The sequence below is a fragment of the Mustela nivalis genome (assembly GCF_964662115.1).
Source record: "Mustela nivalis genome assembly, chromosome: 14".
Lineage (NCBI taxonomy): Eukaryota > Metazoa > Chordata > Mammalia > Carnivora > Mustelidae > Mustela > Mustela nivalis.
This window is the reverse complement of record NC_139033.1, coordinates 1150310-1176782: the sequence shown is the minus strand read 5'-3', so window position 1 is coordinate 1176782 and position 26473 is coordinate 1150310. Positions and strand designations below refer to the sequence as shown.

The window sequence follows — 26473 nt, the reverse complement described above, 5'->3', positions numbered from 1 at the left end:
GTGGGAAGAGAGAATCTCAAGCAGGCTCCCTGCCGAGTGGGGAGCCCGATGAGGGACTCAATGCCAAGACCCTTGGACCATGCTCAACTGATTTAGCCACCTAGGTGACTCACCCAAGACTCCTTAAAAAGCAGGTGCCATTTGTTCCTTCCAGGACAAGGAGGAACCAAAATAAGGGATGGATATCCTGAAGATAAATTCTTGCCAATAAGCCAATTTTGTAAGCACTTCAAAAAAAAAAAAAAAAAAAAAAAGTAGCCACTGATAACCAGACACCTAAATTGTCTGTGGGCTAGAAACAGGAGACTGGGGGGAGGGGGGAAACTTGCGCAACAGTAAAGCTGCAGCTAAACCCTGGGGTGAGACTTGACCCTTCCTTTGCCTTATGCACCAGAGGCAAATGTGTAACTTCAGCCACCATGAATGGATCATTTAGTCGTAAAATATGCACAACACTGCCATCAACCGTTCTCCTTTGTCTGTTAAAGGCAGAATGGGGATCAGTCAGCTGATGTTCGACCTTGATGACAAGGGGCTGCAGAAAAATTTCCACGATGGAATTCCACCTCTGGAACTATTTTATCTCCTTATCAGACTGAGTAGAACATCAGGAGGGTTCCCAGGTAGAGTCACTTGTGATTTTAACTAAAAAGAGAGTTTTAGATAGCATCTTTTTTGAACAGTAGCCCTTGGTTTCAATAGGTACCTGGTGTTTTTTAACTTTCCTTATTATATCATAAACACCCTCTATTCCTAGTTAAAAACTCAACTATCCCTTTCCTTTTTACTGGTGAGGGGAAAGATTTTTAAAATTTTACTAACATTTGGGGCACCTGGGTGGCTCAGTGGGTTAAAACCTCTGCCTTCGGCTCTGGTCGTGGTCCCAGGATCCTGGGATTGAGCCCCACATCAGGCTCTCTGCTCAGCAGGGAGCCTGCTTCCTCATCTCTCTTGCTTTGCCTGCCTCTCTGCCTACTTGTGATCTCTATTTGTCAAATAAGTAAATAAAATCTTAAAAAAAAAATTCTACTAACATTAGTACTCCTTTTTTTAATAAATCAATTTTATTATGGTATCATTTACATACAATCCAATGCACCCATTTTAAAAGTACATATTTGCTAGATTCTGACAAATTCTGACATTTTAAAAGTAACATTTGGGGGGCGCCTGGGTGTCTCAGTGGGTTGAGCCTCTGCCTTAAGCTCATGTCATGATCTCAGGGTCCTGGGATGGAGCCCCACATTGGGCTCTCTGCTCAGCGGGGAGCCTGCTCCCTCCTCTCTCTCTGCCTGCCTCTCTGCCTACTTGTGATCTCACTGTCAAATAAATAAATAAAATCTAAAAAAAATAAAATAAAGGTATACATTTGCTAAATTCTGACAAATGTGTATATTCATGCAGCTACCATCACAATCAAGATACACAACATTTCCACCATCCCATGAGGCTCACTTGTGACTTTTGTATTGCTTCTATAAAAGATAAAATCTCAAACTGCAGACAGAGGACAAGATTTCTATAGGATAACACTTGGAAACTACTCAAGTGGCAAACCAAGAGGAACACTAAATCCTGATTCAAGGGTTCACTGCAACGCTGATCAACAGTGAAAAAAAAAAAACCCAGAAAATGTCAATGTCCCGAAATAGGGGCCTAATTAAATAAATGAAGGTATCCAGACAAGGGACTATTAATGGCAGTGTTAAAAATAATACAGGAATGGGCGCCTGGGTAGCTCAGTCAGTTAAGCACCTGCCTTCAGCTCAGGTCACAATCACAGATTCCTGGGATTGAGCCCTGCATCAAGGTCCCTGCTCAGTGGGAAGTCTGTTTCTCCCTCTGACCCTCATCCTGCTCTCGAGCTCTCTCACTCTCAAATAAATAAACAAAATCTTAAAAAAAAAAAAAAAATCACAGGAATAACATTTAATGACACACAAACAGGACCAGGACACGACTAAGCACAGAAAGCAGGTCACATGTAAAGTTTCTGAACCCATCTTTGTAGGCAAAATCATCTATGTGCACATCTATGTGCATGAAAGTATCTTCTGGAAAGAAGTATCAGTGATGATATTCTGGGTGGTAGATGGATTACAAATGATTTTATTTTCTCCTTTTTAACAGAAGGAGGAGATTTGCCTAACAAGGTCTGCCTGAAGTTGGCAATAACATTCAGAGCTGGAACCCCAGGTTCCTACCAGGGATCCTCCTGCTATAAAAGGAGTAAACTAAAACTGTGGTCCAGGAAAGGCCCCAACAGGAGCCATGAATCTGCTGGAATGTTAGGTAAGAATGTATCTTTTCATTTCTCTGGGGAAGAAGTCTTGAGTCAGACTACCCAAGTAGCTTTCAACACATAGCTGGGCAGCGGGGCTGGAGAGCCACCACATCTCAGCCCCTCATCATCGATTCCCAGTGCGCTGCCTCAGATGTGCACAGCACACATCAAAACACTGGTTACTGTTCTCTCCTACCTGCGCTAAGAAGGACATTGCGGGCAGTCGGATGCCAGGCCACAATGCCAACTCTCTTCGAGTGGCCTTCTAAAATCACCACAGGTTCGGTCAGGGAAAGGGTAAGTCCATTTTCTGGGATCTGCCACACCTGTTGGGAAAGAAAGCAAGAGGGATTGTGAGGGATGATCTTTCGTTGTCACCTTTCCTGTGACCATCCAGTTTGCTGACCTGCTCTGTATAAACAGAACACACACTGGTTTTTGGATGAAAGATCCAAAGAATACTGTACACTGACTCTATGCAGGTTTTTAAAAAATGGAGTAGAATATTAAAGATCAGAACACCCGTCAGGCCTACAAAATGTTGCTTCTCCACTTGTACTTAATAGTTGAGATTTTACTTTATTTATTTATTTATTTATTTATTTATTAATTAAGATTTTATTTATTATTTGACAGAGAGAGATCACAAGTAGGCAGAGAGGCAGGCAGAGAGAGAGAGGAGGAAGCAGGCTCCCTGCTGAGCAGAAAGCCCGATGCGGGACTCGATCCCAGGACCCTGAGATCATGACATGAGCCGAAGGCAGCGGCTTAACCCACTGAGCCACCCAGGTGCCCTGAGATTTTATTTTAAATTCCCTGTTAAATTCAAAACTCTCCAGTTAGAAGCACGAAAGGAAAAACAACAACAACAACATCAATGAAAGAAGAATAGGAAACAAGTGAAGCACCCATGAGAAGCAGCACTGGGATGACAGCTCCCAGTGAGGCCAGGGTTTTGAGGAGAGAGCAAACTCCCCCCACCAGGGCTCCTAAGGGACGATGTCATTTTTAAAACACCATGTTTTCTGTGATTTTACATTTGAAAAATACAAATATACCTAATAGCTCTGTAATATCTAACATAGAAAAATCTTACAAAGAAAAAAATAAACTGGCCTCATCAAAATTAAAAACTCTGCCTTTCAAAGAACACAAAACAGTGAAAAAGAATGTATTAAAAAACTCTTAACGAATCAATAATGAAAGGAAAATAACCCAATTTTTTAAATGGGCAAGGGATTTAAATAGAATATTTCTTCAAGAAGGATATACAGATAGTTTAAAGGCACATGAAAACATGCTCATCATTATTAGTCATTAGGGAAACGCAAAGCTAAACCACAATAAAACATCAGTTCATACCCAAGGGGAGGCTATAATCAAAAGACAGACAGTGAGTGCTGGTGAAGATGGGGGGCAATCAGAACCCCCTACACCACTGGTAGGAATGTAAAATGGTGTGGCTGCTTTGGAAAAGTCTGGCAGTTCTCAAATGTTAAAACACAGAGTTACTATGTGACCCAGCAATATCACTCCCAAGGTAATGCAAGAGAAATGAAAATACATATCCACACAAAAATCTGTACATGAATGTTCACAGCAGCATTATTCATGAATGCCAAAATGCAGAAACAACCCAAAGGTCCAGCAACTGAGAAACGGATGAACAAAATGTGATATAGCTATACAGGGGGAATACTACTTGTCCATGAGAAGAAACTAAATACTGATTCATGCTAAAACATGGATGAAGCTTGAAAATATAATGCTAAATAAAAAAAAGCTAGTTCCAAAAGACCACATATTATAAGATTCTGTGTATATGAAATGTCCAGAACAGAAAAATACACAGAAATAGAAAGTAGATTAGTGGTTGCTTAGTGCTAGTGACTCAGAGGTAGGGATAGCTAAGGGATACAGAGTTTCTTTTTGAGGTGATGAAATGTGCTAAAATTGTCTCCTGTGATGGTTTTATGTATCTGTGAATAAATTAAGACCTTAAATTGTACACTTTAAGTGGGTGACCTGTATGTGAATTATAGTTCAATGAAGCAGTTTTTAAACTCCTCTTGACTGGTGAAGACACACACAAGATTCATTGTATCTTAACTAGGAACATGCCTGGGTAGCAGAGGGGGATTGGGATGGGAAAAGCATTAGACGGAAGGGACAAAAGACTTTGACAGTGGAAGACCTGAATTCTAACAGGTTAAGAGACACCCTCTAAGAAGAAAGAAATGAGACACCACTAAGTGAGTAGCACTAAGAATCCTGTAGAAAAGGCATTAAGTAATATTTAAGTTTGTGAAAAGGCTAAAGTTTAAAATAACTATCTTCTTTTATACGGAGATTAAAACACATTAATATATCTAAAATATATTATATATTAAAATAAATTATATTATATAATATATATATTATGTATTATATAAAATATTATAATAATATTAAAATATATTATAATATAAAATATATTTAAAACAATTCAAATGTTTTAAGTAATATATTAAAATAAGTAAATTTAGGGGCGCCTGGGTGGCTCAGTCAGTTAAAGCCTCTGCCTTCGGCTCAGGTCATGATCCCAAAGTCCTGGGATCGAGCCCCACATTGGACTCTCTGCTCAGCCGGGAGCCTGCTTCCTCTTCTCTCTTTGTCTGCCTCTCTGCCTACTTGTGATCTCTGTCAAATACATTAAAAAAATCTTAAAAAAAAAAAATAAGTAAATTTACCACCAAAGATTTTAAGGAACTAGTTTGTGAAAAATTTAGAACTTGCCAGTGAACAATCATGCTCAACAGTGGAACAAGTGAGAAACAGAATTTTCCTTTGTTGGGGATTTTTAAGGAGACAAACAACTGTCTGTTTTCAACTGCTTAGGGAAGGCAGAGATCTGGATTAGATGAGTGTTTAAGGTTCAGCTCAGTTCTGCTGTCCTGCAAAAAATTAGGAAAAAGTTTGCCATCCTCAAGAATGGGAAAAAGTCACAAATTAAGTGATCTTTCATTCTTACAGCTAATTCTGCCCAGGCTAACTATAATCCCTTATGCCAATCATGGCAAAACAAATGTGCCTTCTAAGGGCCCAAGTCTAGACGTCACCTGATTTCCCCTGAACCCTCATCATTCAGCAAATTTTAAACAATGCAGTTGTGAACAAGGACAGAGGGCAAAAGAAAACCTACCTTGCCTCTCTCCAACAGACACACTGACCCGTGTCTCTCTTCCCTAGGGGTGTGAGCATCTGCTTACCACCCCCAGCATTGGAGGTTTACTTTCATCCTGAAACACACCCTTTACTTTTAGTGAAGGGTTTATGATTAGTCAAACAACTCCAAATTGAACTTAACTATCTGAATGTAGAACAGGTCTTGGGTTTTTGTTTGTTTGTTTGTTTGTTTTAACAGAAAGAACAGAAAACTGATTTGATCAAAGCCTAAAGTCACAGAGAAACTATTATGAAATGGGATTTTAGTGACTCAACAGGAAATGCATTTTCCAAACCGAATTCTGACCCGGGCTTAGAACTGGAGGAGTGGTAACACCACCTGCCATCTCCAGATGGCACCACAACCACGGGCTGCTGGCTGCTCTTACAAGGACCAGAAACCTCTGCACCCTGTATTTGACTCTGACCAGAATGAAATACTGTGCTTTCTAAATCCCTAATGAAGCGTGAAGTGAGGGAAGTCTTTGTTAATAGTCAGCATTGCCAATCTTAAATATGAGGGCAGAAGCAGAGCCCATAATGGGACTTTACCTTTTCCTATCTCCTTCCTCATCCATGTTTTCCTTGGATTGCAAGGAAATTTTAATGATGGAGCAAAAACAATTATAATGTAATTTTTTAAATGAGGAAATTCTGTTCCTTTTTTAATCTCACCTTGCAGATTCAATGGTTTCTAACCCATTTTACCACCTCAGTCACTCATTCACACAGCGCATCTCTTCAGTAGCCTCTATCAGGCAGGCCTATTACCAGGCAAGAGGGGAAGGGGTGACTACACACAGGCTCTGCAGTTGAGGGGCTTACTAACAAAAAGCAGAGATTTCTAAGAGACCAAAAATCAAAGGCCAGTGGTATGATGTAGAAGGTTGTGCCATGGGCTCCAGAGCCAAACAGACCCTGGGTTCAAATCCTGCCTGGGACACTTACAGCGATGATCTTGGACAAACAACTCAATGTCACTGCACAGAAGAAACGAATACTTACACTTTCTAGGCCTGCTGTGGGAGTTACATGAGTTTGTAAGCCCTAGAACGGTGCCTGGCATACAGTCAGAGACAGAACAGTATAGTGGTTAAGAACATGGACTCCAGAACTAGAACAGACTGCCCAGTTCCTGATTCAGCCCCGTATCAGCTACATAACCTTGAAGACATTGACCTAAATTTTCTGAGCTTTACGATTTCTTCATCTATAGAATGGGACATAAGGAATCTGCTTTCAATACATGTTGTTTTGAGAAGCAATGTGGCAGTAAGAATCTAAAGTATTTAGAATAATGCCTGTCATAAGGCAGGCTCTTCCTAAGTGTTAACTATTGCTACTGCCTGTATTATGTGCCAGGAAACCACAGAGTATGTAACCAAAGCTACACAGGTGTAAGACAAGGACTGCACAAAAATGCCAAGTGTCATGAAGTGACCTTCTTGCTCTCCAGTCTGGTGCATCCAGGAAGACTCTGAGGGGAGGGATGGCCTCTAACAAGGAACAGGAGTTAGGTGACAGGAAGAAGAGGAAAGAAGGAAGGAGTAACACAGACCTGAGGATTTACAGTGGGAGGTGTCAGTGACTAGAAAAGTCTGTGAAACTAAATGAAAAGATGACGGAACTCTTGACTTCGCTGGTAAATAAAGGTGGTGGTGTTCTGCACTGTGAACTGTGGAAAAGGGCTGAAGACCCGTAAACTCTTCCACATAAAGCATGCACACTGCTTGGCTGGTGCGCACTGGCCCTACTCACAGGCCTGTCGTTATGTGGCTCTCTGCCCTTCGGAGGGTTGTCTGAGGCTTCCAGGCAACAGCCTTCTTATTTGGGCTGAAGAAGTCTTGGCTCCTGAAGCGCAGGGACAACAAAGCAGAACCCCCACTTGGTACAGGTTTAGTCTTCTTGTGCATAAGCTGGAATGTAGCCTGGTGTGGCAGAAAGGATGCCGACCTGGACGCCAGAAGACATGGCCTCCCAACAGAGCTAGGACACCAAATGGCTATGTTAACATTAAGAACAGACCTCACTTCTGGAAGCTGCAACTTCCTTATTTGGTATGGGGCCAGCAGCAGCTCTCCATACAGGTGTTAAAGGATATAAGAAAAGAGCTAAAACATTCTGCTACCTGAAGCACTCCTCTGATGTGAGATACTGAAAAGATACTGAAAACAGGGTGACCTCTGACAAACCAGTTGCTGTCTGGGGTGGTGTTCCATAAGCTGTAAAATGGGACATACTCTTGGCCTCACTTTGCTGTTATAATGATTAAATGTAATCATGCACATAAGGGCTTATAAAACACTGGCTTGCCCCCCCCAAAAAATGCCTACTATGTTCACAATTATTTTTCTTGCTGTTTACTAGAACCATGCATATATTTTTAGGTGTAAACACCAGAATTTCTTTCATAAGCCTTGTCTTCAAACTGACTCAGCACTGTACCCAACTATTTAATTTACATCCAATGATGTAAATAAATGAGTGAAAGCTCTAGTACATGCCTAGGCCGATCAGCACAAAGGAGAAAAGCTCTGATTTCAACACAGGTCTATTAGCTTTACTCTGTTTCATGTTTAGCTGCTCAAGCCAATATTCTAAAACCAAAGAGCTTTTTCAAAAACCTGTCAGTGAGGAGAGGAAAAGAGGCACCAACCATCCTCTGCTGTACCCAGACTGAGCATCTCAGCACACCAGGGATAAGCAGCTCTCTCTCTCTCTCTCCTCCAGTTGAATTTTTGCTTTGTTTTGATTTTTAAATAATACTGTGTATTCCTCAAATTTCCTATTTGGACTAGACATTGCTATGGCAATGTTGTGTTTCAAAACAAAACAAAACACGTCATCACTCCCAAGGGCTTCCAGATGAAAAAAGCAAATCAATCAGTAAAAACCCATCATGGTTCTGGAAAAAAAATAACTTGAAGCACATGTTCATGAACTAATGTATCACTGGAATCCTTTTCAACATGTGTAATTCTGAAAATGTAAAAAAGGACAGTTCTGTAGAATAGTTCCAGTAAGAAAAAAGTGCTGAATGGGGCGCCTGGCTGGTTTAGTCAGTAGAGCCTGTGACTCTTGATCTCAGTCAGGGCTGTGAGTTCAAGCCCCACAATGGGTGTAGAGATGACTTAAAAATAAAATCGAAAAGAAAAGAAAAGAAAAGAAGAAAGAAAGAAAGAGGGAGAAAGAAAAGAGAAAAAAGTGATGAAAATTAAGGAACTTGGGTTTCTCTCGAACAGTAATTTTGAAGCACAATTCATTGATAGTTTTGGGTCTCAAACACAGGGCAAATCTAAAGCACACACGAAGCTTTTCCAGACACTGCTTCTCCACTTTAATCACCCCCAGGTACTAAAGTTATAGCCATAAAAAGGGCTACTCCCCACCAAAGGCCCTATACTTTTTAAATGCTAAGGAAACCAATTCCAAAGGGCAAATAGAGCCTCCTCAAGAGACAGGAAGGGGCTCACTGAGCCCGGGAGAGCTGCAGAGCCGCAGGCTTCCCCACAGAAACTGCCTCCAAAAACCAGGCTGGTGAGAACAACACAAGTTTTGGGAAAATCCAGAACTGAGAGCTCATTTCGAATGTCTTCAGGTTAAAATACCTGCTGGTAAAGGGCCCGCTGCAATCTGCACAAAGTGGAAAGAACATGAAGCCTAAGAATGACCAAGGGATTCACTCTCCTCACCAATGACAATACCACTTCCATTTGTATTTAGAGGCAAAAACTGTATTAGGAAAATCTGTCATAGAAGAAACGATGTGCAAAATGGGGAGTTTACTTCTGTTGACTTCTAGTGTAAGACTGATTTGGGAGAAGGGAAAAGTGTCCCTTTGAACTACTAGCCGGAAATGGGTAACACAAACACGCTGTTTCCAAGACCTTTCCCTCTCCCAGATTCTGGAAGAAACGATGACTGCAGCTCACAGTTTGAATCAGCCATTTCTTAGATTTGTGTTTGATTACTCCCTGCAGATAAGGAACAATGGTGAGTCAGTATCAATCACTAAACTTAACTTGGCTACTCTTCCTATTATTTAAAACAGTATTGTTTTCCTGGAGCTAAACTTTTTCCAAGTGAAATACTTAGTAGCCACAATCTTTAAAACTCTCTATGAGAGGGGCGCCTGGGTAGCTTAGTGGGTTAAGCCTCTGCCTTCAGCTCAGGTCATGATCCCAGGGTCCTGGGATCAAGCCCCGCATCGGGCTCTCTGCTCAGCGGGGAGCCTGCTTCCCTTCCTCTCTCTCTGCCTGCCTCTCTGCCTACTTGTGATCTCTGTCTGTCAAATAAATAAATAAAATCTTTAAAAAAAAAAACAAAACTCTCTATGAAAAGGTATTGTTGGAGAACAGAACTCACAATATAAGAAGTCTGGAAAACCTAGAAGCAGATTATAAATTCTGGGAGGAGGATTTATATAATTGCTTTCTGCCAGTGCAAGACACTGCTTCAAAAGGTAATAAATTAAAGGTAAACTAAACCAATATAATTTATTTTTAGACCACTTAAAGAAGTCATCTATATATTTTTTTTAAGATTTTATTTATTTATTTGACAGAGAGAGAGAGAGAGAGAGAGCGATCACAGGCAGGCAGAGAGAGAGGAGGAAGCAGGCTCCTTGCTGAGCAGAGAGCCCCATGTGGGGCTCGATACCAGGATCCTGAGATCATGACCTAGAGCCAAAGGCAGAGAGGCTTGACCCACTGAGCCACCCAGGCATCCAAGAAGTCATCTGTATTAATGATAAGATGTGAAACACACACACACACACACACACACACACACACACAATGGGGTATTATGCAGCCATCAAAAATGAAACCTTGCCATTTGCAATGATATGGATAGAACTAGAGGGTATTATGCTAAGCGAAATAAGTCAATCAGAGAAAGACTATCATCATACAATCTCACTGATCTGAGGAATTTGAGAAGCAGGCAAAGGATCACAGGGGAAGAGAGGAAAAAATGAAACAAGACAAAACCAGAGAGGCAGACAAACCATAAGAGACTCTATAAGAGACTCTTAAATCTCAGGAAACAAACTGCAGGTTGCTGGAGTAGAGAGAGTGGGAGGGATGGGGTGACTGGGGAGGGTATGTGCTATGGTGAGTGCTGTGAATTGTGTAAGACTGATGAATTATAGACCTGTATCCCTGAGGCAAATAATACATCATATGCTAAAAAAAATTGTTTTACTTAGAAAATCTTAGTCTACTATATAGTGCTATCTGCTGTTCTTATAACAAGAAATACAACTAATTTTTTTTTCAAATTAAAAAAAGTCATCTGTAAAAGATGAAGGAATATACCATCAGCATAAACCTACAATCAAAAGGACATTGCTGTCACTTAATCAATGCTTGCCAAATTAACAAATCAATGCTTAAATGCTTAGGACTTAATGGAATTAAAACTATAAATACAAAAAGCTTTCAAAATAAATGTAGGGGCGCCTGGGTGGCACAGGGTTGAGCGTCCAAATTGATTTCGGCTAGCATTATCATCTCAGAGTTGTGTGATGGAGCCCTTGCAACAGAACATGTGCTGGGCATGGAGACTACTTAAGATTCTCTTCCTCTGCCCCTCCTCGCTCCACAACCCTCAGTCCACCCCTGCCTGCGTACATGTTCTTTCTTAACAAACAAAACAAAACAAAACAAAAACCTTAATTCTTTTACAGTTCATTTGGCAAAGTGGTTCTATTGTATTTTTTAAACTGAGTATTTGCTAAAGATATTCTTACTTCTATGAACCCACTACAGGTATACTGAAAAAATACTAAACGTTTTATATGTATAGTTTCCTTCCTGTTGTTATTGTTACTATTACTTTACCTGTAAGGCAGAGGAGGTTGAGGGTATGTAAGCGGCCTGCATGCGCTCCAAATCCCCCATCTTGGGATTCTTCTCCTACTAGAATGAGGCCTCGTTATGCTACCTACTATTTGTAGCTCCTGGATTACTACCCAGGCTAGTAGTAGCCTAGGCTTGGGAAACTACTGAAAGCATTTCTCCTTTTTAAAAAAAGGTATTGGGATGCCTGGCTGACTCCAATCAGTAAAGTGGGTGTCATGAGTTTAAGCCCCACAGTAGAGGTGGAGATTACTTTAAAAATAATCATTGTCATAATAAAATTATATATAATAAAACAATATATAATAATAAACTAAAAATAAAACTGAAAGTGTTGTGTTTGAAACAGATTATCATACAGTGTACTTTCACGAGGGCAAAGAGGAAAATGAGGTATTGAGAAGGTATAGTAGGAGAAAAGCAGCTATTTCTTTAAAATTTCACTTCAACTGTTAAGTTATAAAAGCTTCTTGTAATTGCCCCAATAATAGTAACAAATGATTTGGGGGATATTAAATAATTAAAATATCAGTGCCATACTTAAGGGCTTAAAAAAACAAACTAGGAGGATTTATCTCAAAGCATTGTTCAATTTACAAAATGTTCACTCTGGCAATACCAACAAAAGGGAACATTAGAAGATTCCAGAAGGATGGTGGCATCAGCAACAAGCACAGTTTTGGGATCTTCTCAAGTCTCTCAATAAGAACACAGAGCAAACAGATTAACAAAACAAAAACCTAGAACTAGGTGATAACCCCCAAACGCAGTGGAAGGAAGAAAACTACCAATAGCCGTATGACCTGTGTATTACGGGTCTCTGTGGAAACATCATGGGGCAGCAATGGGGTGCTTCACAAACCTGAGAGTAACAGGCCAACGTGAGAGAAGCAGGGGCCACTGGGAAGGGTTTTGCCTTACCCAAAAGCAGGCGAGGACAGCGACCTGAAATAGAAAGGTCTGAAGGGGCGGAGCAGTCCAGACCTCAGTCTAGACCCCATACTCTAGAAATGAACCACTGAAAGGGCTCCTTTATGAGACAGGGCCCACAATGAGGAGACATTCCAAGGAATGGAATCAAATCTGAGAAGGACAGAAATAAGAAGGACAAAGGAATGAGGAAGACCAAATAAAAGTAAGCCAAGAAATCTCAGAAAGCAAGTCACCATACTGCTGAACACTGCCTAAAAGAGACACAAGGGGGAGCTCTGTGAAGTTAGGTTGGCTATATGAACTGAGCCACCTAACCACTGAACGCATGTAAAAATAAGGAAAAAAAGCCATGGTCCCCTAAATTACTACAAGAAACAAAGAGACCAAGGCATAGAATACTTTCCTATAGACAACTGAAGAATGCTAAGAAGGTGTCCTCAACTAGCGAAAAACAATCACTATTTCAAAACAAAATAAAGTCAGAACTTGAAAAACTCAAAAGGAGGCAAGTTTTTTGAAATTAGATACAAAAGAAAAATCACTTTAGAAGTGAAGACTAACCAAGAAAGAACACATTATCAAAAACTTAATAATGCCCCCAAAGAAATAAAAGGTAAAAGCAGAAAAAAGATTAAAGTTCTGAAGCTAATATAACAAACACAGTATGTCAACTATATTTCAATTAATTTTTTTTTGGGGGGGGGGGGTGCCTGGTGGCTCAGTCAGTTGAGAGTCTGCCTTTGGCTCAGGTCATGATCTCAGGGTCCTGGGATGGAGCCCTGCATCGGCCTCCCCGCTCAGCGGGGTGTCTGCTTCTCTCTGTCACTCTCCCTCTATGCGCACGCTCTGTCTCTCTCTCAAACAGGTAATAAGTAAAATCTTTTTTTTTAATTTTTTAAAAATTTTAATTAAAAAAATAAAATAAATGAACATAAAAAAAAGTTGGGAGAGAAACTGACCAATACTGAAGATAATAAAGAAGACAAAGCATATGGATTAACAGGAGGAGCCCCTAAAGAAGAAAACCAAGGCAAAAAAATAGAGCAAATATGAAGGACTATAATTGAGAAAACATTCTGGGAAGGAGAAAAAAGTCCTGAAACCCTATACTGAAAGAACATACCATCAATTTAGGAATTCCAAGTCAGAATAACAATATTCTAGCAAGATTACTGTATTCTAAGAAAAAAAAAAATCTTATGAACATCTAGGCAAAAAGAATATATGGTTTATAAAAGAGAGAGAACTATATTATCTGAAATTTTTTTTTGACAGGAATACTTTATGCCAAAAGAAAATGGAATAATGGAATGGAAAATGGAATAATCTAAAGATATGAGGAAAAACTATGAGCTGAGGATTTTATATTCAGAAAAACTCACCTCCAAAACTAAAGGTCCCTGAGGAGGGGTGCCTGGGTGGCTCAGTGGGTTAAAGCCTCTGCTTTCGGCTCAGGTTATGATCTCAGGGTCCTGGGATTGATCCCCACATCAGGCTCTCTGCTCAGCAGGGAGCCTGCTTCCTCCTCTCTCTCTCTGCCTGCCTCTCTGACTACTTATGATCTCTGTCTGCCAAATAAATAAATAAAATCTTTTATTAATTAATTAATTAAAAAAAAAATGAAGGTCCCTGAGGAGCTACTATCTATATAGAAGGACTTAAAAAGTACTGTTTCCATGAGCTTTTTCAATTTGATTCCATTCTTTGCAGTCTCTCCTCAGTGTGGGGCCTGTCCCACAAAGAAGTACTCTCTGGTTGGGTTCTAGCATCCTGGGGTCTAGAATCCACCAGGGAAGATGCTTCAGATGATCTAAATGACTAGAGAGAGGTGGACATAAGTAAAAAGTTGTGGCTTTATGAAACTATTTTTAGTAATCATTAACTGGTGGTTGTAACAGTATTTCTGCTGAGTCCATCATATCTATAATACGATAAAGCATACAAGACAGATCAGGGCTCTCTAATTCACCCTCTGAGTTTTTGAGAACCCAGATTCTCAGTGTGGAAGAAGAGATAAAGATCCAATATTCAAGAGGTTAGGTTAAAACTAGATAGTCCATGGAGTGCCTGGGTGGGTGAGTGGGTTAAGTGCATGTCTTCGGCTCAGGTCATGATCTCAGGGTCCTGGGGATCAAGCCCCTCGTTGGGCTCTCTGCTCAGCAGGGAGCCTGCTTTCCCCCTCTCTCTGCCTGCCTCTCTGCCTACTTGTGATCTCTCTCTCAAATAAATAAAATCTTTAAAACAAAACAAAACTAGATAGTCCAGAATTTGAACAGGGAATATTAAGATGAAGTCACAACGTATTTTATCCTTGAAACTGTGTGTGTGTGTGTGTGTGTATTCCCCCCAACCCGCCCCATTTACTGCGAAGTCTTAAGAAGAAAAAAAAAAAAGATCACCAACGGGGCACCTGGGTGGTTCAGTTGGTTAAGCGTGGGTTTTGGCTCAGGTCATGATTTCAGAGTCCCTGCACTGGGCTCCCTGGTTGGTAGGGAGTGTGCTTTTTCCTTTCCTTCTGCCCCCTCCCCCTACTCGTGCTTTCTCTCACTCTGGCTTGCTCACTCTCTCAAATAAATAAAATCTTTAAAAACAAATGATCACATGGTAACAATGAGCATTCCCAGCATCCAGACTGATCTAGAAATTCCATTTCTCCATTAAAAGAAGCCAGAGCTTCTGGGAGAAATGGCTGATATTAAGTGTGGGTGAAGAGATGTCCAAGATGAGCCCGAATACCTTCACATACCAAACAGCAAGGAAGCTACCGAAAACAAATAGGGTTTGTCAAAAGAACTCAGGGAAACTTGAAGTTCCCACTAACAAAGACTGGATGACCTGAGCTTTGAAGTAAGAATCGTAATGAATTGGGGCGCCTGGGTGGCTCAGTGGGTTAAGCCGCTGCCTTCGGTTCAGGTCATGGTCTCAGGTCCTGAGATCGAGTCCCCCGCATCGGGCTCTCTGCTCGGCAGGGTGCCTGCTTCCTCCTCTCTCTCTGCCTGCCTCTGCCTGCTTGTGATCTCTCTCTGTCAAATAAATAAATAAAATCTTTAAAAAAAAAAAAAAAGAATCGTAATGAATTAAAACCCACTAAATATGGGGATGCCTGGGTGGCTCAGTTGGTTAAGCAGCTGCCTTCGGCTCAGGTCATGATCCCAGTGTCCTGGGATCGAGTCCCACATCAGGCTCCTTGCTCCGCAGGGAGCCTGCTTCTCCCTCTGACTCTGCCTTCCACTCTGTCTGCCTGTGCTCGCTCTCGCTCACTCTCTCTCTGACAAATAAGTAAATAAAACCTTTAAAAAAAAGCCCCACTAAATATGTTCAAATCCATGAGCTCAAAATGAAATGGAAGCAGGGGTAGAGGGTGGGGGTGGGGAGAACCTAACAGGTCATCTTCTGAAAAAGACAGAGAACCAATTCATTATCTTGAAAACTGGGTAAATAAAAGGAAAGAATCAAACATCTATGCTACTTTCCTATTTGAACAGTACTACTGGGCAATCAAATAGTATATAAGAAGGGGCATCACCTTACAATTTTACCAGCTAAAAACTGAAACAAAATAATAGAATTTAACATTACCATTTTGTGACCCCCTAACGATTTGTGGCATCTGAGTGGTGAGCATAGATAGCTGCACAAATCAAAAAAGAACAAAGACCAGACATCTTGGGATCATCGGCCTCTTGATGGAAGAACATAACACCAGCTACACAGTCTTGCTGAAAGGACCGAACCTGAACCTCATCACACTTCAGGATCCAGCTGCCAATTTGCAGGGAATTCAGAGGACAGAGGAGCATGATGAACTGCACCATTAGTGTGCAATCACCAAAAACTAGATAGCGAAAGGTGCAGGCCTAAGGTCAGGCTTCTTCATTAGATTCATTGTTAAGGACAAGAAAATAATGGAGGAGGAACCTACAAGATATACAAAAGATTTAGAAGACAAATCAAGTTCTTTAAGCCAGCAAAACTAAGCTACACTGTCTAGAAATGCTTGCTGAGGTGATTAAAACCATGAAGAACAGCAAGAAGTATTTAAGAGTGGGAGCAGTGGTTACTTTAGGGAGGGAGGGAGGGGTTATGACAGGGATGCAGCACATGGAAGAGTCTGAGAAGGAGCTGGGTGGGGGTGAGAGGGTATTCATTTCACTGAACTTCCTTCCCTGCTTACATGTTTTAGAACCAAAAAAAGGGTGGTTTTTTTTTTTTTGTTTTGTTTTTTTAAAGATGAATCAAACCCGCTTCTTAAGAGAAGTTAAGTCTCAGTTTAAGATTTTGGCATCAGTGGTCTCAATAATGTTCCTTTTCCTTAGTAAAATGTGTCTGCAGTCATGAAAATGATCAATTTAGCAAGGCACACCAAGCAGAACAATTCCTTTTAACAGCAGCATATTTCATTATAATATGACTTGGCTGCCAAAATTATGAGATCACAGGAGGAGTTATCCTCGGCCAAAAATCCATGAGGAAAAATGGGTAAATGTTTAAATGACACAGTTCAGGAATTAATTTGTGTTTATGTACAATAATTTTAATTAATAAAACTTTCCAAACAATGTTTCTAAGTCTGGCTCAGGCGACAGAAAATGAAGAGGGAAATAACAGTAGTGTGGGTCTCCAACTTCTGCACCCGACATGCAGGAGACCACTGCATCTGACAGAGGGAGCACCTTCACTGATTTCTGCCCTTAGTGCATTACTCCCCAGAGGGACTTATGGTAAACATACTTTGGGCTAGGATTATGAATGGATCCAAACCTATAATTACGCTTTAAGGTTAAGAAGAACATAATCAAGAATAAGCAGCTTTAGTTAAAAAGTATCCCAAAACCCAGTTTCACAAATAATCTACTTTTGTAATCTAAATGAGGGAATGTAAAGAACTCAAATGTCTTTCATGTTGTTTGTTTATCTGCAGAAAAAGGACTTTCTTAAGAGGGTCCAACTCGATAGAACACACCTTCTGACGTTAGCTTGGAAAGAAACACTTAACTTATTGCAAAACTTTACTATTCCCCAGTTATCTGTTACATATTCCTTTTTTAATGTATAATCTTCGGCATTTTTTATGTGTAACTTTCCACTGTAATAGGCCATTCATGTTAGCAGTTTTTTCTTTCCTTTTTGGGGAGGGAGCAGGCTCGTGGATCAATGGCATTCACAGAACGCCACAGAAAAGGTGTGACAAACATCAGTAAGCATGTACACACGCACATCCATACAAAAGAAGAAAAACAATACAGTACAATGTCTCTGAGAGGCTTATCTACAGATATGCTTTCATGTCACTCAGCGTATAATCCAGTGGACAATCAGAACTGCTATGACTTTCTCTGCACACATACTCTCTTTGGAAGTGGTGGGTGGGTCTCACTGGCCTGTGTGCCTGCCACACCCTGGGAGCTTACCATCACTGTGCAATCTTCTGAGCCACTGGCAATGACCTGATCGTTATGTGGGCACCAGTCTATGTCGAGCACCGGTCCTGTGTGGCCACATACTGTAGGGTAGGATTTGTCGATTCGACCAGTCTGAAAGGAGAGAGAAACAAATCTCCTAATTAAACACCAACACCAAAGAGTTTGTGTGTTCTCTCAAACCCATTTTTCTTTTGTTACCGCCACCCCAAACTCTCCAATGTCTATATATGATGACATTCACATCAGTCAGTGTCAACTAGTAGGAACTGTCAACCTGCATTTCTAGAAATAGTGACGGCCAAGGATACTCCACCAAATTATAAGAATCCAAATTTCTAGGGGTGCCTCGGTGGCTCAGTGGGTTAAAGCCTCTGCCTTTAGCTCAGGTCATGATCCCATGGTCCTGGGATCAAGCCCCACATCGGGCTCTCTGCTTGGTGGGGAGCGTGCTTCCTCCTCTCTCTCTGCCTGCCTCTCTGTCTACTGTGATCTCTCTCTGTCAAATAAATAAATAAAATCTTTAAAAAAAAAATCCAAATTTCTAGAACCACAGAAGTTTTATTTAATCAATTACATTAATAGAGCAAATGAAAATACAAAATCTTTTCACCAAAATACAATTTGTAAATTACAGATGTGTTTTTACTATTAAAAAAAAACCCTTGGTATTATTTAAAATGTTAAATATAACTTTTAATAAAATTAACTAATACCCTTGAATATAATAAATTACCAGTTCTGGAAATGAATGGCATACTGTGAGCACACTAAGTTAGGGTAATAAAAAGAAAAGCTCTATCTATTGCTCAGGGGCTAATGGACATACTACAATGTCTCAGTCTCTTCACTGTCTTCAATCAACGGAAGAGACAGCCAGATCTAATTAACACCAGCTTGGATCCCACCCATTATCTAGTCCACATCACATTAAGAATACAATTTTCAATGTTGGTAAAGCAGCCATCACAATATGCTCATGTTATTATACATTTGAATCTAGTAAGTCAATCTGGCTTATCAAGCTGATTTTGTGTTAACGAAGACAATTGCTATTGTTAACAACAGATACATAAAAGCTATTTCCTTTTTGAAACAGGTTAATGCCAGTCCATGCAGAGGTCCTATTATGCTCTAAAAGCAGTCATACAAAAAGTAATCACTGCCAAGCAAGACTGAATCTATTTTTTGTTGTTGTTGTTCTCCTCTTACTGCAAGTCATCATAACAGTGAGGTAAGGCTTCTCCGAAATTTTTCAAGATCAAGAAATTCTATGATTTCTCCACTTTGGCTCAACTGTGGAATCTCCAGAGAAGCAGTATGCTAAATGCAAAGAACACAGTATCCAGTCGGACAGATACGGGTTCAACTCCAGGCTCAATTACTTCAACAGCAGACGACCTTAAGCAAGTCATACAATCTCTCTCAGCTTCATCCATCACCTGTGATATGAGTAACAAGAATACCTATCTCCCAAGATTACTGTAGGGACTAGATGAAATAAAGTTTTTTGGCAAACCATAATTTAGTATTACAATTATCTGTGTAAGGTATGCAAAAAATTTAATTTCAGGTGCACCTCAGAGATATTGCCAGGTTCTGGTCCATATCACTGCAATTCAAGTGAGTCAAATGAAATTTTTGATTTCCCAGTGCACATAAAATTTTATTTACACCATACTGTAATCTATGAAGCATGTGATAGCAATAGGTCTAAAAAAAGACAATGTGTAGACCTTAATTAAGAAGTATTTTCTTGCTAAAGAATGTCAACTATCATCAAACCATAACAAACATAACAGTTATGAAAAAGTTTGAAGTATTCCAATAATAACCAAGATGTGAGAAAGACAGACACAAAGTGAGCAAGTAGTGCTGGGAAAATGGCATCAACAGACTTGCTCCACACAGGATTGTCACAGACCTTCAGTTTGTTTAAAAAACAAACAAACAGGGCTCCTGGGTGGCTCAGTGGGTTGAACCGCTGCCTTCGGCTCAGGTCATGATCTCACGGTCCTGGGATCAAGTCCCGCATCGGGCTGTCTGCTCAGCAGGGAGCCTGCTTCCTCCTCTCTCTCTCTGCCTGCCTCTCTGCCTACATGTAATCTCTCTCTGTTAAATAAATAAATAAAATCTTTAAAAACAAACAAACAAACAAACAAACAAAACCAGAATCACAGTATGTAAGTGCAGTAAATGAGGTAAGCCTGTATAGTACCTAGAATATAGTAAATACTCAATAAAAAACTACTGCCACTTCTTATTAGTTCTATATATATAATACATATGAACATAATATATTAATTTACTCCACCATTAAGAACTACAAATATGTGTCCCTTATGAACTTCTAGGGGCCAGACGCTGTGCTGAATACTGGAGATACAAAAATGAACAGGGCAGCTCCATCCTGGCTAAACGTGGAGTTCGATCAAACCACCAGTGCCAGAGCAGCACGGGACGTGCTCCAGGAGCACAGGCATGGGTGGCAGGACACAGAGAGGGGCATTCAACCAAGCCTGTGGGGGTCACAGTCTGTGGGAAGGTTTTCTACTGAGAAAGAATAATTCTAAACTGAGGTGTGGAGATGGCCCCATCCACAGACCTAAAAGTCTGGGTTTTTCACATGCTCGCATCCCCTTGCAAATTGGATTCAACCCCATTTGGATCTCCAGAACTGCATCACCAAAAAAGGAATCCTAGAAGAAAATGCCAACCAACACATTATATAGAATGGGGGTGTTTGTTATAAGGAGGGGTCCTCTGGGTCACTGACAGGCAGCAAAGGCTGAGTGGCTAGGAACCAGACGGCCTGGGCTGGCGTCGTGGCTCCATCCTTTTCCCGCTGAGGCCCCAGCCAAATAACTTCATCTTCCAACCTCATTTCCTCATCTGCAAAATGAGACAGTTACAACTCCTTCTGTAAAAGCTTGTGAGAATTAACTGGAGACAAAGTAACAGACTTGGTACTTTCCCAGCACCTGAAAAGCTCCATATGCTTTACCCCAAAACGAACAACTGCTGGAATCCACTCTATCATATCCCTGATCATGTCGCTCCTTAAAGAAGGAACTGCCAAAGAACACCTTAGCCACGTGGCTTTCCCTCTCTCCCTCCCTGCATCCTCACAGAAGCCCAGCCCTGACGCTACTACCTGCCACCCCTTAGCATTCTACTGCTCATACAGGTCGTAATGGAAATCACAAGTGTCTGTTTTATAATATTATGACATACAGCATACAAAATAATATGAACATTATATTAAATCCACCAGCTAAAAGACGGTGTGTCTCAGATTAGATTAAAATCAGTTATAAGGCATGTTTAAAAAATCATAAACTGCCGAATTAAAAACTAAGAAGGTCACTAAAGGAGGGTAAGGGTATAAAAATATGTGCCATCCAGCCATGCTAGAACAAACTTTAAGGTGCAATGCATTATTAAAGATTACTATCACTACATAACATTTAAACAATTCACTGGGATGCCACAGACACTATGAACTTTAACTTATCTAACTACATAGATTCAAACTAATTACAGCAAAAGCTGAGAGGACTAGGAAGAGAAAATGACAAAGCCATAATGTTAGAAGATGTTAACGAAGACTTACTCTCAGGCAAACAGACAAAAATTAGCATGAATATAGATGACTCTAGCAAGTAACAAGCTTGATCTAATGGACTTATCCAACCTTAGAGCCAATAGTTTAAAATAAACATTTTTTTTCCATGCACACATTAAACATTGCCTTTTTAAAATGACCTATTAGGGGGTGCCTGGGTGGCTCAGTGGGTTAAAGCCTCTGCCTTCAGCTCAGGTCATGATCCCAGGGTCCTGGGATCGAGCCCTGCATCATCCGGCTCTCTGCTTCGTGGGGAGCCTGCTTCCTCCTCTCTCTCTGCCTGCCTCTCTGCCTACTTGTGATCTCTGTCAAATAAATAAATAAAATATTTTTAAAAAAATAAAACAAAATGACCCATTAGGATACCACAAAGCAAATCTCACAAAATACCAAGGAATCAATATCCTGTAGCCCACTTTTAGAGTACAATGCAATTTAAATAAAAATTAATAGAAAAATATATAAACACCAAATCCCCAAGGCATCTGAAAAAATTCTAAATTTATTAAATTCTTCACACAGAAAATTATAACGGCCAATAGAAAAAAGTTAAAACTGATCAATAAACACTGGACAATTTGTGGGAAAGAGCTAAAACAGATCTCCTTAATGGAAAATCAGTAGCCTTAAATGCATATATACAAAGTCTGAAAATTAAAGAGAAGTTAGAACATACAAAGAGCACACTCAAAGAATGTAAAATTATGAGAAGAAATTAACAAGAAATAAATAATAAGCCAAACTGATACAACAGAACAGAGTAGAAAAAGAGAGAAAGCACTAATACCAGTAATTTTAAAAAGCATGTAACTTACAAATATGGTCTAAGTTGACATGACATGAAAATACTAGGAGTAATATCTGATAATAAATTTGAAAACATCAGATGGATAGGCAATCTCCTAGAAAAAAAAAATCAAAAGTTTTTCAATAAATAAAAAACCAGAATAGACCCCAAACGATGAAAGAACCAGGAACAGAAGTCCACATATTACCCACCTCCCCACCAATCATGAACAACAAAAGCTACTAGGCCCAGACGGTTTTACTGGAGGACTTTACCAAACACTCAAGGAAGAGACCTCAGACAAAACTTTCAGAGAACAGAAAAGAGGAACACCACTGAACTCCTTACATAAGGAATGTCCACCCTGACACAAAAGAATAAATGGAAGCCAAATGACAAATACTGATGCAAACTCAACAACCACAACGACCACCACCTAACCAAATTCTGCAGTGTGGGTTGTTCTCAAAAAACATAAGCAGAATGGAAAGACAAGCTGGAGAAAATATATATATATATGCAACATCCTGACTGGACAAAGTTAACAAATAACCTAACAGAGTAACAGCAAATGGTAAGAGCACAGAATTCCCAGGGAAGGAAACCTAAACAGCTTATAGATGTAAGAAAAAATACTGCTCTCCCTGGTAATCAGGGAACCACAGATTAAAATGATCAGGTAACACTGTAGACCTATTAAAACTGGCAACAATTTAGACATCTAAATACACGGTTGCCAAGGGATGTCAGGAAAATGGAACTCACAGGAGATTCTCCTGCTGCCTTTTGAGAGCAATCCAGATACAGGTGGAGGTGAAGATGCCCACCCCTGAGCATTACCACGTGGGACTAGGTGGTCTGTGGGTAAGAAAGGTTCCCAAGTTTTACCAGAAAGGATATTAACTGCAGCATTGCTGGGAATAGTGAAAAAAGCAGAATGCAATTTGCTTTCTTGGTATGGAAATAAATATGACTTACATAAAAGTTTAACACATATAAAATAATAACCTAAAGACAGATAGATACACATGTAATGAAAGTACACATCCCAAGTTTGAGGAAATGGTTAACTCTGGTGAAGGAGAAGAGGAAGAAAGAAGAATGGAAATTTAGCTACATCTGTTATACTTTATCGTTTTTCAAAAACAAGAGGTATGAAACAAGCAGGGCAAAATATTAACATCTGTTTAATCTTGCTGGTAAGTATGTGAATGTCCTATTACTTTGTTTCCTATTTTTTTTAAAAATAATTAAAATGCAATAGAGTTGAGAAACACACCAATGTATTGTTATCCGGCCCCCAGGAGTGTACTGTTATTAACTTTACATTAAAAAATCTTCACTCCCAAGGTAAAGATGTTTGTCTATCTGCACTGTTTTATCTGAGTCCTTGCACCCTAACACTCTCCCTAGCAAACCAAGTCTGGCATCTTTGATGGCAAAGTATAGTCACTAAACTTTGAACTTCCAAGGACACAAAATAATTTTTTCCAATCTGGGTTAAAAAGAGCTTTTGTTCAGATACACTAATTTTGAGGGCAATCTGGAAGTACTAACACAAGTTATTCTTAATTCTACTGAGAAGCTTATGAAATGACTTTCTTTTTAAGGTGAAAATTATATAATCCTCGTGTAAAGATAGTGGCAGTATTGCTCAGTGAAGTCAGACATTTAAGAATAATAGTAAGCCTAGCTGCCATTCTCGGCCTAGTGCCCACAAGTTCAAAGCATCAAAGTACTCAAGAGCCTAACGTTTTCACAGGAACTTGAATGTCATTTAAAGAGCAACTGCAGTCAACTGCCCTCCTTCCTATCAAAAACAAGCACTTGTAAGAATAGCTAATACTCGGGGTACCTGGGTAGCACAGCTGGTTAACAGTCCGACTCTTGATTTTTTCTGCTCAGGTCATAATCTCAGTTTCATGAGATCAAGCCCTGAGTCCGGCTTTGTGCTCAGTGTGGAGTCTGCTTGTCCCTTTCCCTCTGCTCCATGCCCCCAAGCCCTGCTGCTCATATGCATGTGAGAGAGAGAACTCTCTCTCTCTCAAATAAACAAGCAAACAAATTGAATTTTTAAAAAAAAATAGCTAACACTTTCAGAATGCTTCTATTTCATGCTAGATCTTCATTAGATCTTCATTCTCACAAAGCTGCTTTATGATAGAGCAACTTTATTATCCCCATTTTCTAAATAAAGAGATGGAGTGAAGAAGGGGAGATCTGAACATCACTGACCAGCCAGCCATACAAGATTTTCATAGGGAAAAAATTCCCATTAGGCTACGGGTTGTGAAAAAGGCATGAAAGTCATGTTAAAAAATTACAGGCAGCTGGTCATCAGAAACAGAGTTAATAAAAAATGGTATCCTGCCAACAGCTGTTTCCTCTGGTTGTAACATCATCACAAATCCTTACAACAAATAAAACAGGGAAGGTAGCATCACGTTGCAGCAGAACAAAAAGGGAATCGACGAAATGTCTGATAGTGGTAAAAAACGAAAAAGGGAAGCAATGCGAGAACTGGCATTTTAAATGTGCACTGACTGTTTCACAGACAGGAGGCTCACCACACACAACTCAGGGTCAGCTATCTCAACTTCAAGGGTTACACCACTGAATAGCTTCTTACCCATAACAAAATCAATCAAAAGAAAAGCACAACATATTTTATCCAATGAGTACATTATTAAAAGGGCAGAGCTGGGCAATTATAAACTGCTGAGAGCGCGAGTGCATGGAAACTGGAGGAAACCATACAATAATGGCCTTATATGGTAAAGATATCGACGCATCATTTCTGAGAAACACTGTGCACGAGGATCTAATGAAAATGCATTTCTCATTCATACACATGACACATCCTCATTCATCATGCAGTGAATAGACCGAGGCATCCATGTCTAATTGCTGGCTTGTGAAGGACCACTCAGAAGGGACACCCACTGCCAGTCATGGGGACAACACAGCTCACCTGCACCTCTAAGCAGCACAAGTAAGTGAATGCTGAGGTTAGAAAAAAAGAGTTACAAGAATTTAATAACCGTCCCCCCCTTTTTTTTCCCAATTAAATGGTCCTTTATTTTAAGTACTACCTGTTTTCCAAGACTTACATATAGATTAATTTCATTTACTAACTAATCAGGTCACTGTCTTCTTAAGGATGTGTCACACATCAGCTGCATCATCTAGAATATCACTCATTTTCTAGCATGGAATTGCAAGTTTAGCTGAGAACAATCCACCACCATTTAGACTCCCTGCTTTAAATAATGTTTAAAAATTTATCAATTACTTACTAGTCCCTGCCACTTGTCACAAAAGAGCTCTTATTGTACCTCTCTAGCTAAAACTCCAAGTGGTGGGAATGGCCAGCAAGTCAACTCAAGTAGCAAAATGACCAAGATTACCAACGGCGCTGGCCCTGTGCCTAGTTCATAAACTTGTGACATATTAGTGAAATAGGTCAGGGCACTGGCTTACGGACTGTCATTATCTAAAAGATCCAACAGCCTACCCAGGGCCCAGCAACATGAGCCCCAGGGAAAATTCAGCCTCCAAAGTGTGTGTACAGCTGGCAGAGGGGAGAGGTGTGACAGCACAATTTCCATGTGGCTGGCCCGAGCTGAGGCTGATGGCTTTGACATGTTCCAGCCAGCAACCCTCATAGTGGCAGAAAACCACCTAGACACTACCACTATCATTTACTCTGGGTTTGGGGAAAGTTCTCAAAAATTTCAAAACAGCCACAAAACTCAAAAGAGCTCCTGGAAACTGATGCTTCAACTATATCCAGAGTTAGGCAACACTTTCCTCCAATAGGCATTTTTGCAGAAGGGAAAGTAAAAAGCAAAATTTAAGCACCAGTAAATACATTATCTAACTGCTCTAAGAAGGAATGTTTGTGATTTTAAATAACCTTGAAAACACATTCCTCCTGAGGCATACCAAATTCACTGTAACTCTTATGACATGACATTTCTAGTTGTTAAAGACACTTCCCATCAATTTCAATGGTAAACTGTAACTTCTGCCACTTACATATCACAGTGTATCTTACTAGTTTCTCACACCTCATGTCAAAAAGGAATCCATACTTAGGAAGTACACAAAGTGCATTCATCCTACATGCCAACGGCAGTACTGTGCAATCAAGAAACTCTAAAGACACATGAACATAAGTGTACAGAAGTCTTCTCACACATCTCTTACTATAAAGGAACTCTACTCTGTGATTTTTTTTAAAGATTTTATTTCTTTATTTGACAGACAGAGATCAAAAGTAGACAGAAAGACAGGCAGAGAGAGAGGAGGAAGCAGGCTCCCTGCTGAGCAGAGACACCACCCCCCCTCCCAATGCAG

At 40.2% G+C, this 26473-nt stretch overlaps 1 protein-coding gene across 2 annotated transcripts in view; it reads right to left on the bottom strand.

The window, feature by feature from the left end:
* The window catches only part of CORO1C (coronin 1C), a 75515-nt gene that overhangs the window by 11926 nt on the left and 37116 nt on the right, over positions 1–26473 (bottom strand). For both annotated transcript variants that reach the window (XM_082700026.1, XM_082700027.1), the window contains 2 exons: positions 17694–17816; positions 2481–2610 (listed from right to left, as the gene is read on the bottom strand). In XM_082700026.1, coding sequence (XP_082556152.1) covers positions 2481–2610; positions 17694–17816 — 253 coding nt within the window. The remainder of the gene's footprint in view (positions 1–2480; positions 2611–17693; positions 17817–26473) is intronic.